The sequence below is a fragment of the Phyllobates terribilis genome, unplaced genomic scaffold, assembly GCF_046119375.1.
Source record: "Phyllobates terribilis strain yellow unplaced genomic scaffold, ASM4611937v1 Scaffold_4__5_contigs__length_816908805, whole genome shotgun sequence".
Taxonomy (NCBI): domain Eukaryota; kingdom Metazoa; phylum Chordata; class Amphibia; order Anura; family Dendrobatidae; genus Phyllobates; species Phyllobates terribilis.
Genome location: NW_027362764.1, coordinates 644,637,583 through 644,653,623, shown reverse-complemented (window position 1 = coordinate 644,653,623; position 16,041 = coordinate 644,637,583). Strand labels below are relative to the sequence as shown.

Below are 16,041 nucleotides of genomic sequence, written 5' to 3'. Positions count from 1 at the left end.
GTGTGACGCAGAAAACAGTTTTAAATACCTGGCCTGTAGGTAACGGTTTTGAAATGCAAACCAGTGTCAAAAACTTTGCTGACACACTGAAAATTTTTTTTAATGCAGGCCAGAAATGGCAGTATTTTCTGAAAACGTATATGTGATCCGTGTGACTGAGAAAATAGCTGGATTTTTAGCGCTGTAATATGGAAAGGACCTGGCTGTATTCTGCAGTGCCAACAAGCAAATGGCGCATACAAACGGTGTTCTCTGGATTGCTTTTTAAGCAAATTATGAGGATTAAGATGCAAAAAAATTATTCCTGGCCCGGAGACCTGGGCCTATTTCTAGAAATATAACAGCTGCAGAAGGCAGAACTGGAATGGAGCCTCTTGTCCTATGTGCACTGCAGTCTGTTATATACCCTGCCTGCCTGCCTATATACACTGCCTGCCTGATATCTCTGCAGATGGATTAGTTAGTCCTCAAAAGGACTGTTTGTTAAGATGGATATGTGTAATGTACGGTTTTTCTCCCTACACTACCTAATACATGATTAAATCTCTCCCTGACACAGCAGCAGCTCTCCCTACACTGTCTGATCTGGAGTGAATGTGACGAGCATGGCGACGCCAGGTCTTATATAGACCTGATGATGCTGTGCGGCCAGCCAATCACTATAATGCCCACAACCAACATGGCTACAGCATTACAGTGCATGGCAGGCAATCCCTGCATGTTCATTGGCTCTCTAAAGAGCGCCAAACAGGGAGGGGACCCGAGTTCCCGCACGAGGAACCCGGAAATACTCGCCGAGCGCCGAGCTTGTCGAGCACCATGATGCTCGGGCGAGTACCGAGTAGTGGCGAGCGCGTTCACTCATCACTAATTGACAACTCAGTACAACACAAACGTGGAACATAGCTCTCAGAAATCAGAAATAATGTAAAGGATTACACACATGGTCAGAATTGTTGGTATACCTTCGTTTAATGAAAGAAAAACCCACAATGGTCACAGAAATAACTTGAATCTGACAAAAGTAATAATAAATTAAAAATCTTTGAAAATGAACAAATGAAAGTCAGACATTGCTTTTCAACCCTGCTTCCACAAAATGTAAAAAAAAATTAAACTCATGAAATAGGCCTGGACAGAAATGATGGTACTCTTAATTTAATATTTTGTTGAACAACCTTTTGAGGCAATCACTGCAATCAAACGATTCCTGTAACTGTCAATGAGACTTCTGCACCTCTCGACAGGTATTTTGGCCCACTCCTCATGAGCAAACTCCTCCAGTTGTCTCGTGTTTGAAGGTTGCCTTTTCCAGACGGCATGTTTCAGCTCTTTCCAAAGATCCTGAATAGGATTTAGGTCAGGGCTCATAGAAGGCCACTTCAGAATAGTCCAATGTTTTCCTCTTAGCCATTCTTGAGTGTTTTTAGCTGTGTGTTTTGAGCCATTATCCTGTTGCAAGACCCAGACCAAGCTTTCTGATACTGGGCAGCACATTTCTCTCTAGAATCCCTTGATAGTCTTGAGATTTCATTGTACTATGCACAGATTCAAGACCCCCTGTGCCAGATGCGGCAAATCTGCCCCAGAACATAACAGAGCCTCCTCCATGTTTCACAGTAGGGACAGTGTTATTTTCTTGATATGCTTCATTTTTCCGTCTGTGAACATAGAGCTGATGTGCCTTGCCAAAAACTTGCATTTTTGCCTCATCTGTCTATAGGACATTCTCCCAGAAGCTTTGTGGCTTGTCAACATGTAGTTTGGCAAATTCCAGTCTGCCTTTTTTATGATTTATTTTCAACAATGGTGTTCTCCTTGGTCGTCTCCCATGAAGTCCACTTTGGATCAAACAACGACGGATGGTGCAATCTGACACTGATGTTCCTTGAGCTTGAAGTTCACCTTTAATCTCTTTAGAAGTTATCCTGGGCTCTTTTGTTACCATTCATATTATCCGTCTCTTTGATTTGTCATCAATTTTCCCCCTGCGGCCATGTCCAGGGAGGTTGGCTACTGTCCATGGATCTTAAGTTTCTGAATAATATATGCAACTGTAGTTACAGTCACATCAAGCTGCTTGGAGATGGTCTTATAACCATTACCTTTAACATGCTTGTCCATAATTTTCTTTCTAATCTCATGAGACAACTCTTTCCTTTACTTCCTCTGATCCATGTTGAGTGTGGTACACACCATGTCACCAAACAGCACAATGAGTATCTGTAGCCCTATATACAGGCCCTCTGACTAATTACAAGATTGTAGACACCTGTGATGCTAATCAGTGGACGCAACTTGATTTAACATGTCACTTTTGTCACATTATTTTCAGGGGTACCATCATTTCTGTCCAGGCCTATTTCATGAGTTAAATTTTTTTTAAAATTCTGTGGAAGCAGTGTTGAAAAGCAATGACTGACTTTCATTTGTTCATTTTCATAGATTTTTAATTTATTAGTACTTTTGTCAGATTCAAGTTATTTCTGTGACCATTGTGGGTTTTTCTTTCATTAAATGAGGGGTACCAACAATTTTGACCACTTGGGTAAGTAATTGATTAAGTCATTGACCCTAAAGTAATGCTTCAGTTTCATCTCATAGATTGTGAAACTGGCTCAGATTTCATACGGTGTACAGTAGTCTAACACAAGTAAAGGCCCCCATACATATTAAATGGCTGTCAGCTGAACGATGCTAAGGACGATCAGTTGGCCGACACCCATCTCGGCCAACTCTCCCATACATTAGCGTGTTCGTTCCATCGAGCACTTCTTTGTCCTCTAAGAGAAAACCACTGGATGACACATCAGCTGGTGGCTTATCTCCGGAAGAACAATATGATCGACAGTCTGAAATCGAACATGCATTGTCAACATCTCCCCAAACCATCAGTCGGCTGGCGCCCCTTACATATTAGAGTGTCATGCAAACCTGGTTTGGCTGGCATTAGTCTAATGTGTAATGGGGCCTTAAGAAAAAGTCAGCATAACATGTTTGGCGCTAAGCGTTTTAATGAAATTTTCTTTTTTATAAATTGTGCAGCTCAACTTATTATCTTTGTCACATTCACAAACAAAAAGCTTTACCATCTTATCTTGAGGAGGAGACTTGACCAGGCTTCTCCACGTTCAGATTTATGTCCTCCTTTATTAGCCATTTTTAATTTAAATTAGGTCAATGATCTTTGCTGCTAAATGTTACTCTGAGGAAGTAACATAACTATCACAATAGATAAGGCTTCTCAAAGTTTTACTTCTGGAACTTCGCCAGATAGACCGAGATGGTGCCTGAGCCTCACCACACAGACTAAGATGATGCCTGTGGCTCACCATTAGGGGGTAAAAATCCATGACAAAATGAAAATATTTGCTCAATTTACCTTTATCTGTCTCGTGAAATCTACATTACTAGTGTAAAATGAGTCTTTTCTTTTTGATAAACTAAAATTACTGCAGCCATATGAAGGATTGTGCAGCTTTCATTCATAATTGTGCCTCAGCAACAATTAGCGGGGACGGAGCATCTCACTGAGGAGGCAATAGATGACTCTATTAGGGGATGTTCCTACTAGTATTTTCAAGGATAATCGTATCTAGAAGACGCCAGTGATAAGAAGGGGTGTACATAGAAATCATGGGTCCCCATAGCAAAATTTCTAATTGAGTCCCCCTCCCCCCAAAAAAATAAGCAAAAAAAAAATGTCTGTGTCACAGAAGAGCAGATCTCACAACTTTCCAGCCTTTACATAGTAATTTTCCTCCTGCTGAAGTCCTAGATTCCTCTTTCATTGCTCCCATAAAGTATGATGCCAACAAAAGTGCCCCCCAAACACAGTATGATACCCCCATGGTGAATTCCTCCACATGCACAGTATAATGACCCTACTTTACCCACCTCAACTCCCAGGGCAAAGTATGGTGACCCCAACACAGTATGATCCCCCAACTGTAACCCCCACACAGCTCTCCATGCTGTATAATGGGCCTAAATACAGTATAATGGCCCGCACTAGTCCTCCAAACAGTATAATGGCTCCCACACAGTGTGAAGGACCCCACACAAACCTTCACACTATATAATTGCTTGCATACAGTATAATGGACCCCCACATATTATAATGGCCCTACATAGCCTTCCATATGGTATAATGAGCCCTCCATAACCCTCCATATAGTATAATGCACTTCCCATGGTCCTCCATAGAATATAATGCTCTCCCCATGGTCCTCCAAAAAAATATAGTGTACTCCCCATGGTCCTCCATAGAATATAATGTACCCTCCATAGTCCTCCATATAATTAAATGCTCTCCCCATGGTCCTTCATACAATATAATGCATCTCCCATGGTCCTCCATACAATATAATGCACCCCCATGGTCCTCCACACAATATAATGGGCCCACCATGATCCCTCATACAGTATAATGCACCCACATGGTCCTCTATACAGTATAATGCACCCCCATGGTCCTCCATACAGTAGTATGCACCCCCATGGTCCTCCATACAGTAGTATGCACCCCCATGATCCTCCATACAGTATAATTCACCCCCATGGTCCTCCATACAGTATAATGCACCTCCATGGTCCTCCACACAATATAATGCGCCCCATGGTCCTCTATATAGTAGTATGCACCCCCATGATCCTCCATACAGTATAGTGCACTCCCATGGTCCTCCATACAGTATAAAGCACTCCCGTGGTCCACCATACAGCATAATGCACCCCCATGGTCCTCCATACAGCATAATACACACCCATGGTCCTACACACAATATAATGCACTCCCTCATGGTCATCCACACAATATAATGCATGCTCAGGGTCCTCCATACAGCATAATGCACCCCCATGGTCCTCCACACAATATAATGCACTCCGTTATGGTCGTCCACACAATATAATGCACGCCCATGGTCCTCCATACAGCATAATATACCCCCATGGTCCTCCACACAATATAATGCATTTCCTCATGGTTGTCCACACAGCATAATGCACCCTCATGATCCTTCATACATCATAATGCACCCCCATGGTCCTCCATACAGCATAATGCACTCCCATTGTCCTCCATACAGTATAATGCACCCCCATGGTCCTCCATACACTATAATGCACCCCCATGGTACTCTATACAGTATAATGCACCCCCATGGTTCTCCACACAATATAATGTTCTCCCCCCATGGTCCTCCACACAATATAATGCACCCCCATACTGTATTATGGCCACCAGTCACTGATTTAAAAAAAATAAACACAGTACTCACCTCTCCTGGTTTCACTCCTCAGCATGCGGTGTGAAGCGCTGCACATCTTAGAGCAGCGGGCGCCCTGTAATGACGTCATCACGCCGGCTGCTCTAAGATGTCAGATGCTGAGGCAGAATGATGGAAGTGAAAGTGTCTGCTGACGCTCCCTCCTCCATCATTATTGCTTGCACTGGGCCCCCCCCCTCCGGCCGTCAGCACGAGCAATGATGATGGAGGAGGGAGCTTCAGCAGACACTTCCACCCCCATCATTCTGTGCGGGTGGGCGGCCGGTGGCTAACGGGCAGAGGCGGGGCCTGTTGCAGAGAGGGCCCTCTGCGGGAACACCTGGTGCACGGGCCCCATAGCAGTGCCGTGGCCTACCGCCATTGGCGATACGCCAGTGGATACATTTTGGAGTTCTGCACTGTCAAACAATCTCGAAACCCCAGTTATTAAGAAGAGATGAAAATGGCTCTTAAATCAACAGGAACTCATGGACTATGTTAAGGTGCCCCTGCTCCTCTTTCTTCCATGACAATCCCATATAATTCATTCTAAATTTACCTGTTTAATCGTTACAAATTATTAAATGGCTTCACTGAGACACACCGTGCTAATTCAAGATAGCCATAGTAGTTTCACTACCCCATCCTTGTTCGATTCTTGTTTGGGCTTGCATATGGTACAATAAGGCTATGTGCCCACGATGCAGAAATGCTGCATATTTTTTCCGCTTCTCCCTGGCAGGAAAAACGCATGCGGTTTTTACATGCGTTTTTCCCGCCAGGTAGAAGCGTTTGTCTGCATGCGGGTTATCAAGCGCTTTTCCAAGTGATTTTAGCATCACTTGGAAAAGTGCTTGACAACTTGTTCACACTATATAAATCCATGCAGTAGTGTGACCAAGTTAGTTAAAAAAAAAAAAGAATAAGAATGGTAAAAAATAAGAAATAAAGATTATACTCACCTTCCGATGTCCTCCCGGTGTTTTCTCTGCTGCGTCCGGTGTCTTGGGCGGCTCGCGGTGATGTGAAGGACCTGCGGTGACGTCACTGAGTCATGTGACAGGTCGAGGGGAGAAAACACCGGGAGGACATCGGAACGTAAGTATAATCTTTATTTTTTTATTTTAAATTCTTTTTTTTACAGTTTCTATGGTACCCAGGTCTGGAGGAGAGCATCCTCTCCTCCAGACCTGGGTACCATCCGCACATTGAACCGTGTGATATCCGCATGTGCAGATGCAGTGATGCGGATGTCACACGGTCCAATGCAAGTCAATGGCGGCGATTACGCTGCGTGTCTGCAAAATTAATGGTCCCCAATGATAATCCGCATGTGCTGTGCACATGCTGCGGAAATTTCCGCTGCGGATTATCATTGCGGAAAAATACGCAGCATGTGCACAGCACATGCAGATTATCATTGGGGACCATGGGGCACGTATTACCAAGCGTTTTTTAAGCGTTTTGGCTGCGGAAATTCAGCGGCAAAAACGCTTGAAAAACGCATAGTGGGCACGCAGCCTAAAAAGAAGTGTCCACTCAAATGTATTCTATTACTGCTTTTCATTTATAAGGTCTTGAAATAATTGGTCCATTGGGATAAATAATCATGTGAGAAAAAAATGTATGTTTTTTTTTGCACAGTTTATACCGCGACAGAAAATTGTCACATTTCTTAATTTGAATTAATGCTTATTTTACAAATTGTCTAATTTATCCCATTATAAGTAGTATTTCCGCCATGTACAACAATGTATTGTTTCAAATTTCTATGCAATGTAATTTTGGCAAAATTTTTATGACGTATAGTTTTTGAATTCAGAAACTGAGATTTTAGATGACTACTCTAATTCTGCATTGTTTAACTTCATATGCTATCAATTATCGTATTGACTTTTTCATTGAGTATTTTTAAAGACAATACTACTAGAAAGTTCATGTTTAATAAGACTTCAGTGGTTTGTGGCACAGACAACAAAGACATGCTCTGTGGGAAGAACAAAGTTTAAAAAATGACAGAAAAGGAAACTGAAATAAAAATAGTTATTTCAAACTATTTTCACTTCTTCCATAAAAAAAAGTTAATTTTCTTTTGATTTTTCAGATATTGAAAAAGACTTGGCACTAATAGCTGAAGTAAGTATGTCACGGAGCCCAGCTAATCAACAAGGAATTGGCACAGTTGGAAGTGACCATCAAGGAAGTTACCAAGCTTCAAATGTACAAAACACAAAACCACAAGTGCCAAACCAAACTACAAAAAACTTACAGCTTCAACTTCAAGGGAACAAGTCACCTCCTTTAAGTAACAGCAGAACTCATGGTTCAAATCCACCAAACAGTAGACCACAGACTCCAAATTCACAGACAAGTAAACTTCAAACACCTGTGACTCCATTGACCAGACCTGGAACTCCTAATAGCTTATTGAACAGACCCCTCACTCCAAGTAATCAGGGAAACAAAGAAGGAATCTCCCCAGGACATAGGAGTAGATCTGTAACTGTTAAAAGTCAAGTTGGGTGGATTTCTAGTACACTATCAGGAGTTCCCGTTCAGCTTCCTGCAGACACTCTGGGAATGGCATCTCATCGAAACAGTGTTGCAGAGGTACAATTAAATTTATATGATGAAAATTCTTTCTATTTTAATTGAGTAATTGTTTTTGAGTTCATTTGACTGCTGTATGACAAACATACTGGGCCTGTCTACCCTACTGGTGGCCACATGCTGTTCCAATTCTCAGTGCAGGGCTGACATCAGAGGGGACAGTAGTTTTGCCCATGCCGGGCAGTGTTCTTGTCAATATTAGTAGGCAGAATGTCAGTCTAGGTCATGTTGGTCGGTCAACTACTAGAGCTTGTCAGTGGACCAATTAAAGGATGGGTTTCGCAGCCAATGGCCAATGTCCTATTTAGATCCTTATACCATTCCTTGCAGTTGTCAGTTATCATATTTCCACCCTTCCCTGGTGCGCTTTTTATTAGCACTGTATTTGACATACCTCGCTTAGTTTTGCATTTAGTCTAATTAACTCTTTTGGATTTGCCCCTGGACTTTTTAATTACTCTTTTTGCCTCATGGTTCATCTTGAGCTTTGGGACAGCAGCTACTCCATTGATTTAACCCAGGTGCCCCTGCAGCGAAGGCCAGATCCCTGTATAGCAGTAAAAGGCTGCATACTAGGAAGTCCTTAGGACTTGATAAGTGGACTGGCTAATGTCTAGAGTACCAAAATTGATATGATAATCTTGAAAGTACTGGAACCGAAATTTGATCTTAAATTTTGTTCACATCATTATTTTATATTTTGTCCATAAACATGAAAATTTTGTCATCCATAATTTGAAAAAATAAATTCTTTGCCAACATTATAGGAAATAAAGGAAATATTTTTCTTTGCCAAATTTATAGGAAAACGGCACAAGCTCTAATGAACTTTGTGAGTCAGTCATGTTCCTTCGCAGCTATACAAACTCAGTCATATTGCTGGAAGCCCAAAAATGTCAGCCCTCACTACACCCAGTATTGATGTGTTTTTAGTTTTTAAAACTTTAGTTTTTACCTAAGATTAGAAATCCAAGCCCAAATTCCAGCTATTTATTCGTATCTTTTTAGGGGGAGGAAAAAGTTAGGAATAAGGAAGTCCAGTGTTAAAGAGGTTGTCCATTACTTGGACTACCCCTTCTCAATCACTATGTTTCCCCCAAGTAAAATAATAGCACCTGTACTCGCCTGCGGTGTCGCCACTGGCTCTCCTGTGGCTTGCGTGACTTTGTTACATCACATAATTCCTGCGACCATTCAGGGCCGCTTCACTCTCCCCTTCTTATGAAACTGACATCTGGAGGAAGTCACTGTTGTGGGTTGCTCTTTCACCTCCTCCGAATGTCAGTTTCGTCCGAAGGAGGGAAGAGTGAAGTGGCCGGTGATTGGCCGCAGGGATCATTGTTATGTCACGCGAGCCACAGGAGAGCAAATGCCAACACCACTGGAACAACGCCGGCACCAGAGGTGAGTATAGTTGTTATTATTTTACTTGGGTGATACATAATGATGGAGAAGAGGTTGTCCAAGAAATGTAAATATTATTCTTAGAGCTAATGTGCAGGACTTGTGTGAGTTTGTAATACTGATATTGCAGCTCTAAACATTCGGAAGCTATCTTCACTGGGCAAAACTAAATTGAATGACACCAGTTTAGCCATATTTCAGTATTGTAATTGAATCATTCAATGGATATGTACTGATATTTTGTGGTTTCATAATTTAATATCAATGCTGAAGAAGCGCGTTAACTTGGTGATACATATTGCATGATAAAATGGTCCCCAAACAAAGAATGTAATCATTGTGATATGCAAACCCTGTGCATAACTTATCATGATGCTGATGTAATACAAATAAACCTGTAAATTAGGCAAAAGAGTACATTGGACTTTACAGTATAACCTTGGGGCTGCTCTCCAACTAGGAGAAGCTGTCAACACTAATGTGATTCTCTTTACACCGACACATACTTTGTGTCAGCTTTGGGCTGACTTTACATACTGAATGATGACCACATTGAAATTTTTAAACATGAATTGCAGCAATTTTCCTATTGAAAATGATTGTATTACTAAAGCACTTTCAACTGGATGACATGTTAGTATTGAAATATAATTTGCAGTTTGTATACAGGGTGACTTACTAGATCTGGCAAATCTAGAAGCTTTAACTATTTAAATTTCTAAATGTAGATATTGCATTTACATTGGAAGGACATTAAGGGAAATCTGTCAGTATCATCAACCTTCCTAAGCCATCTACTGTATACGGGCATGTAGGTCATAGAAATTTGAATGAGATGATACCTTGATATGTGTGATCCAATGTTTTATTCCAGAGAAATCTATGTTTTTCTTATATTTAAATAAGCTATTAAAGTGCACCTGTCAGCAGGATTGTGCTTAATAAACCACACACGCTGTCAGGTGGGCGCCGTTACACTGAGTAAAATAATACCTTTGTTGATGAAATCCGTCCAGTGGTTCTTTTATAATCTTTATTTTCATTTCTGACATAATGAGATGCTCGTGCTTCGGGGCGGCCTTTGGGGAGGGACTTTATGTGGTGCTCTGCTTATGTATTCCTATGTCTGCCTTCTGACAGGTCACTGGGCTTTCAGTGACCTGCATACTCATTTAAATACTGCCTGTGTAATTTGTGTGCCACACATGAAGTTTACATGCACCAAAATTGCCCCCGCCTCCCATGCATGCCCAGTAGCATCTTTCTCTTGCCAATAGATGCACAAGCGCCATTTTTCTGGAGGAAAAATAATTTGCCTGCAGCAATATGGCCCCCATCACCCGCGCTTGCACAGTTGCTTTTCTCGGTTGCTGAGATGCAACTGCGCAAGCATGGCGCCATATTGCAGCAGGCAAATTCTTTTTCTTCCAGCAAAATGGCGCCCGCTACTGCTCATGCGCGGGCGGCGGGGGCTATTTTGGTGCATGTGAATTTCATGTGCGGCACACAAATTACACAGGCAGTATTTAAAATAGTAGGCAGGTCACTGAAAGCACAATGAACAGTCAGAATACATAAGCAGAGCACCAGTTAAAGCCCCTCCCCAAAGGCCGCCCTGAAGCACGAGCATCTAATTATGTCAGAAATGAAAATAAAGATTATAAAAGAGCCACAGGACGGATTTCATCAACAAAGGTATCATTTTACTCAGTGCAATGGTGCCCACCTGACAGTGTATGTGGTTTACTAAGCACCAATCCTGCTGACAGGTGTGCTTTAAGATCTATGGGCCGGACACTGATCTGCATGAGAATCTGCTTCATTCAAATGGGTTAACACCTCCTTTTATTTATAATAAGCTCTGATGGCAGATTCTCATGCAGGTGCTCTGAAGAAAAAAGTAATCTCAATTGCAAAAAGAACTTCGGCACTCCATACATGAATATATAAGAAATATTGTATCTAGACTAATGTCACTTTGAAAAATTAAGGTTTTTTTGCGCATAATTTGGCCAATCTTTGTGTGCCCATCAACCACGACAAGGTCACCTTCGTATGATGGGAAACTACGCTACGCTACCACTGGATATGCCACTCTTGGGCTGTAAGCCGGTATGGACAATATGTCTCTGCTTGGGCTTTTAGCCTACAATGTATGGGCTGGTAGAGCTAGTTAAAACCACCTGTGACTGAATGGGAGGGACACATGGTCAGAAAAAAGGCTGTCAAACTCCTAATAGTGTGAACACGTACCTGCTGCAATGTTCCAGGAGCGGGATCCCAAAAATGATTAATAGAAAAAAGAGAGGTGTCGCTCACTGGTCTATTCGGGTGCTCTGAAGAAAAAAGTAATCTCAATTGCAAAAAGAACTTCGGCACTCCATACATGAATATATAAGAAATATTGTATCTAGACTAATGTCACTTTGAAAAATGAAAGTTTTTTTGCGCATAATTTGGCCAATTTATGTGTGCCCATCAACCATGACAAGGTCACCTTCGTATGATGGGAAACTACGCTACGCTACCACTGAATATGCCACTCTTTGGCTGTAAGCCTGTATGAACAATATGTCTCTGCTTGGGCTTTTAACCTACAATGTATGGGCTGGTAGAGCTAGTTAAAACCACCTGTGACTGAATGGGAGGGACACATGGTCAGAAAAAAAGGCTGTCAAACTTCTAATAGTGTGAACACTATTGTGACATTAGTCTAGATACAATATTTCTTATATATTCATGTATGGAGTGCCGAAGTTCTTTTTGCAATTGAGATTACTTTTTTCTTCAGAGCACCCGAATAGACCAGTGAGCGACCCCTCTCTTTTTTCTATTAATCATTTTTGGGATCCCGCTCCTGGAACATTGCAGCAGGTACGTGTTCACACTATTAGAAGTTTGACAGCCTTTTTTCTGACCATGTGTCCCTCCCATTCAGTCACAGATGGTTTTAACTAGCTCTACCAGCCCATACATTGTAGGCTAAAAGCCCAAGCAGAGACATATTGTCCATACAGGCTTACAGCCCAAGAGTGGCATATCCAGTGGTAGCGTAGCGTAGTTTCCCATCATACGAAGGTGACCTTGTCGTGGTTGATGGGCACACATAAATTGGCCAAATTATGCGCAAAAAAACCTTCATTTTTCAAAGTGACTTTAGTCTAGATACAATATTTCTTATATATTCATGTATGGAGTGCCGAAGTTCTTTTTGCAATTGAGATTCTCATGCAGATCAGTGTCCTGCCCATAGATCTTAACAGCTCATTTACATGTAAGATAAAATGATTTCTTTGGAATAAAATATGGGATAACAGATATCAAAGTATCACTTTAGTTCGCTTCCTAGGACCCCCATGCCCATATAGACCACTTAGGAGGGTCGATCCTACTGACAGATTCCCTTTAAGGGATATTTTCCAAGTTCAGAAAAAGTTGGATGAAGGTAGTAATTTGCTAAAATTATAAACAAATAATTACAAACAATACCCTTATCCTCCAGCACTGCTAATTTGGTGCTTCTTGGTGATGTTTGTTTGTAAGACTGCAAAGTTACATCCGGTCTACACACGTCTACTAAAGCCAAACACTGGCTATGGGACCACAATAGAAATCGTAACATGTGGGTATCTATTAGATCAAGTTTAATGGGAATCTGTCATCAGGTTTTTCCCATTTAAAGTAGGACCAACACCTGTAAGCCCTATGTGACAGAATTCTAGAATGCTGTCTATATGTTCCCAATTCGCTCTCCATAAAACAAAAAATAGCGTTTATTATTCTTACCTACGGTGTGGTCCGGTCCGCAGGGCGTCACTGGCCTTGCTCCGACGCACCCTCTCTTCTTGCGATCACTGTTCTCCTTCTTGCTTCATGTGGATGATGCGTCCTACATCACCACATTGGCATTGGCATCATGCTTCTGCGCAGGCGTACTACTCTCTGCCCTGCTGAGGGCAGAGCAAAGTATTGTCATGGCGCATTCGCATTAAAGTACTTTCCTCTGCCCTCAGCAGGGCAGAGAGTAGTACGCCTGCGCAGGAGCGTGATGCTGAGCACACTCTGTAAAGACATAGGATGCGTCATCCACACAAAGTAAGAAGGAGGAAGGCAATCATAAGAAGAGAGGAGACGTCGAACCAAGACCAGTGACGCCCATTGTACCGCACCGTAGTTGAGTATAATAGAAGCTATTTTTTTTTTCACGGAGACCAATTTGCGGACATGTAGACGGTATTCTATCTAGAATGCTGTCACACAGGGTTTACAGGTGCTAGCCCTACTTTATATGGGAAAAAACCTGGTGACCGGTCCCCTTTAACAGTTTGAGCTACATAAAAAAGGGGATTCTTTAACCCCGTCACAATATCTGCTGTACATTTACAGCCCAAGTCGGAAAATGGTGTCTGGAGCAGCCTCATGGGATGAGCTCACCCCATGCTTACAGGTAATGGCTGCGTGTTATAATCAGGACCTGCCTCTACTAACCTGCTAACTTGTTAAATGCTGCTGTCAAACTCTGACAGTGGCATTAACAATGCGCCGGCATGGGTGCGTGTCATTCTATGTGCCCATCGGTGTGCCTGTGACATGATCGGTTGCTATGATAATCGGGGGTCTGTTGAAGATCTCCGTGCTTGTCATTACAGGGCTCCCTTGAACCATGCCTGTGGCCAGGCTTCAAAGGAGACCGTGATTTTTACTACATGCAGCAATACTGTGGTATTGCTGTTTATTGCACAAGCAATCAGATGATCGCAGGTTCAAGTCCCCTAAGGGAACTAACGAGTACAGTGAAAAATGTAAAAAAGTGTTTTAAAAAATATGAAAAAAAACAAAGATGTTCAAATCACCCCCTTTTTCCCCCCATTAAAAATAAAGATAATAAAAAAATATAAGAATGCACATGTGCTATCCCCGTGTTCAGAAAAGTCCGATCTAATATAAAAATAATGAACCTGACTGGTAATCGGAAAAAAAATTAAAGATCGCCAAAATTACATTTTTTTGGTCACTGAAATACCACAAAAAATGCTGTAACCAGTGATCAAAACATCATAACGTCATATCTATCCCAAAATGGTATCAATAAACACGTTGTCTCGCCACACAAAATATAAGCCACCACACAGCTCCATCGACTGAATAAATGAAACATTACGGGTCGACACAACTCCACCCAAATTTTTTATTAAACTTCTGGTCGTTTGGTATTGCCATAATCGTATTGATGAGGAGAATCATATTGTGAGGTCTTTTTTACCATACAATGTACATGGTAAAAACAATTCCCAAAAAATAATTATGAAAAAAACACAGAATTGTATTTTTTTCACAGTTTCTCCCCACATGGAATTTTTTCCCGGTTTCCAGTGCACTATGTGGTAAAATGAATGATGTCATTCAAAAGTATAACTCATTCCACAAAAAAACATGCCTTCATATGTATTTTTGGACTGAAAAATAAATAAGTTATGGCCCTGGGAAGAAGGGGAGGAAAAAACAAAAATGCAAAAACAGAAATTGGCCACATCATGTAGGGGTTAAAGCTAGTAACATTTTGGAATTTTTTTGCCACAATTTATTGGATGGATGTCACCATTAAATGATTTTAAAAGGACATACCTTATTTTTCAGACTATAAGACGCACTTTTTTCCTCCAAAGTTTTGGAGGAAAGTGGGCGGTGCGTCTTATAGTTCGGATGTACGGTCCGACTGTGGATGGTGGAGGGTTTGGGGGGAGCGGCAACTAACACTATGCCCGCTGTTAAAGAAAATGAATGTTCACTGTTCCCTACTCCCATGTGCATGTGGAGTAGTGAGTATTCATTCTCTTTAATAGCAAGCACACCTGATCGCCGAGCCGCTACAGGAGCGGCGGCTGACACTGTGCACAGTATTAAGGAGAATGAATATTCAATACTCCACACATCCATTGTTCGAGATTGGGGAGCAGTGAATATTCTGGCAGCTGATGTCAGCGTGTGAGGGCACATGGCAGTGACGTCATGGGCTGCTCACACGGTGAGATGAGCGGCTGGCTGCAGAACAGAATGCAGCGCTGGAGCAGAGAGAAGAACGGTGAGTAGAATCCTTTATTTTTTTTATGTGTGCAGCGTGATGGGGGTGCCATGCATATCAGGATGGGGATGGTGGGCCATGTATACTAGGATAGGGGTGTCATGCATACCAGGATGGGGGACCATGTATACCAGGATGGGGAAGGGGGCCATGTATAGCAGGATGCGAATGGGGCCATGTATAACAGGAAGGGGGGCATATATACACCAGGATGGGGGATATTAGTACAGAATTGGGGGACATTACCCCTATAACAGCATCAGCAGCAGACCCCCTCCCCCATAACAGGGCATCATGACCACATTTTTTGCTTCAATTTTTTTTATATTTTCCTCCTCTAAAACCTAGGTGTGTCTTATGGTCCATAAGACACAGTCTTATAGTCTGACAAATATGGTATATACTCTTCTTGAAACATATTCTATTTCTGTCTATCTGTAAAAGAATATTGAAAATGGGTCCAGGAATTTACCACCTTGCCATTTTTGGGAGCATATTTTCCCGTAACTGGGGGACCTCATATGGTTTTATTTTTCCTAGACCAATGATTATAAGTTGAATTTTTTGTCAACATCACTGTGTAACTATGTAATTTTTTATTTTTTCTACTATGGTTAGAGCTTATCTAAGGCATGAAGTATCTGCACCTGACAACTGACTCTGCAAGAAAATATG

At 41.8% G+C, this 16,041-nt stretch overlaps 1 protein-coding gene across 3 annotated transcripts in view; it reads left to right on the top strand.

Annotated features, from left to right (window-relative positions):
• CUNH8orf34 (chromosome unknown C8orf34 homolog) overlaps positions 1–16,041 on the top strand; it is a 499,772-nt gene that overhangs the window by 430,839 nt on the left and 52,892 nt on the right. For all 3 annotated transcript variants that reach the window (XM_073679422.1, XM_073679421.1, XM_073679423.1), the window contains exon 12: positions 7,375–7,880. In XM_073679422.1, coding sequence (XP_073535523.1) covers positions 7,375–7,880 — 506 coding nt within the window. The remainder of the gene's footprint in view (positions 1–7,374; positions 7,881–16,041) is intronic.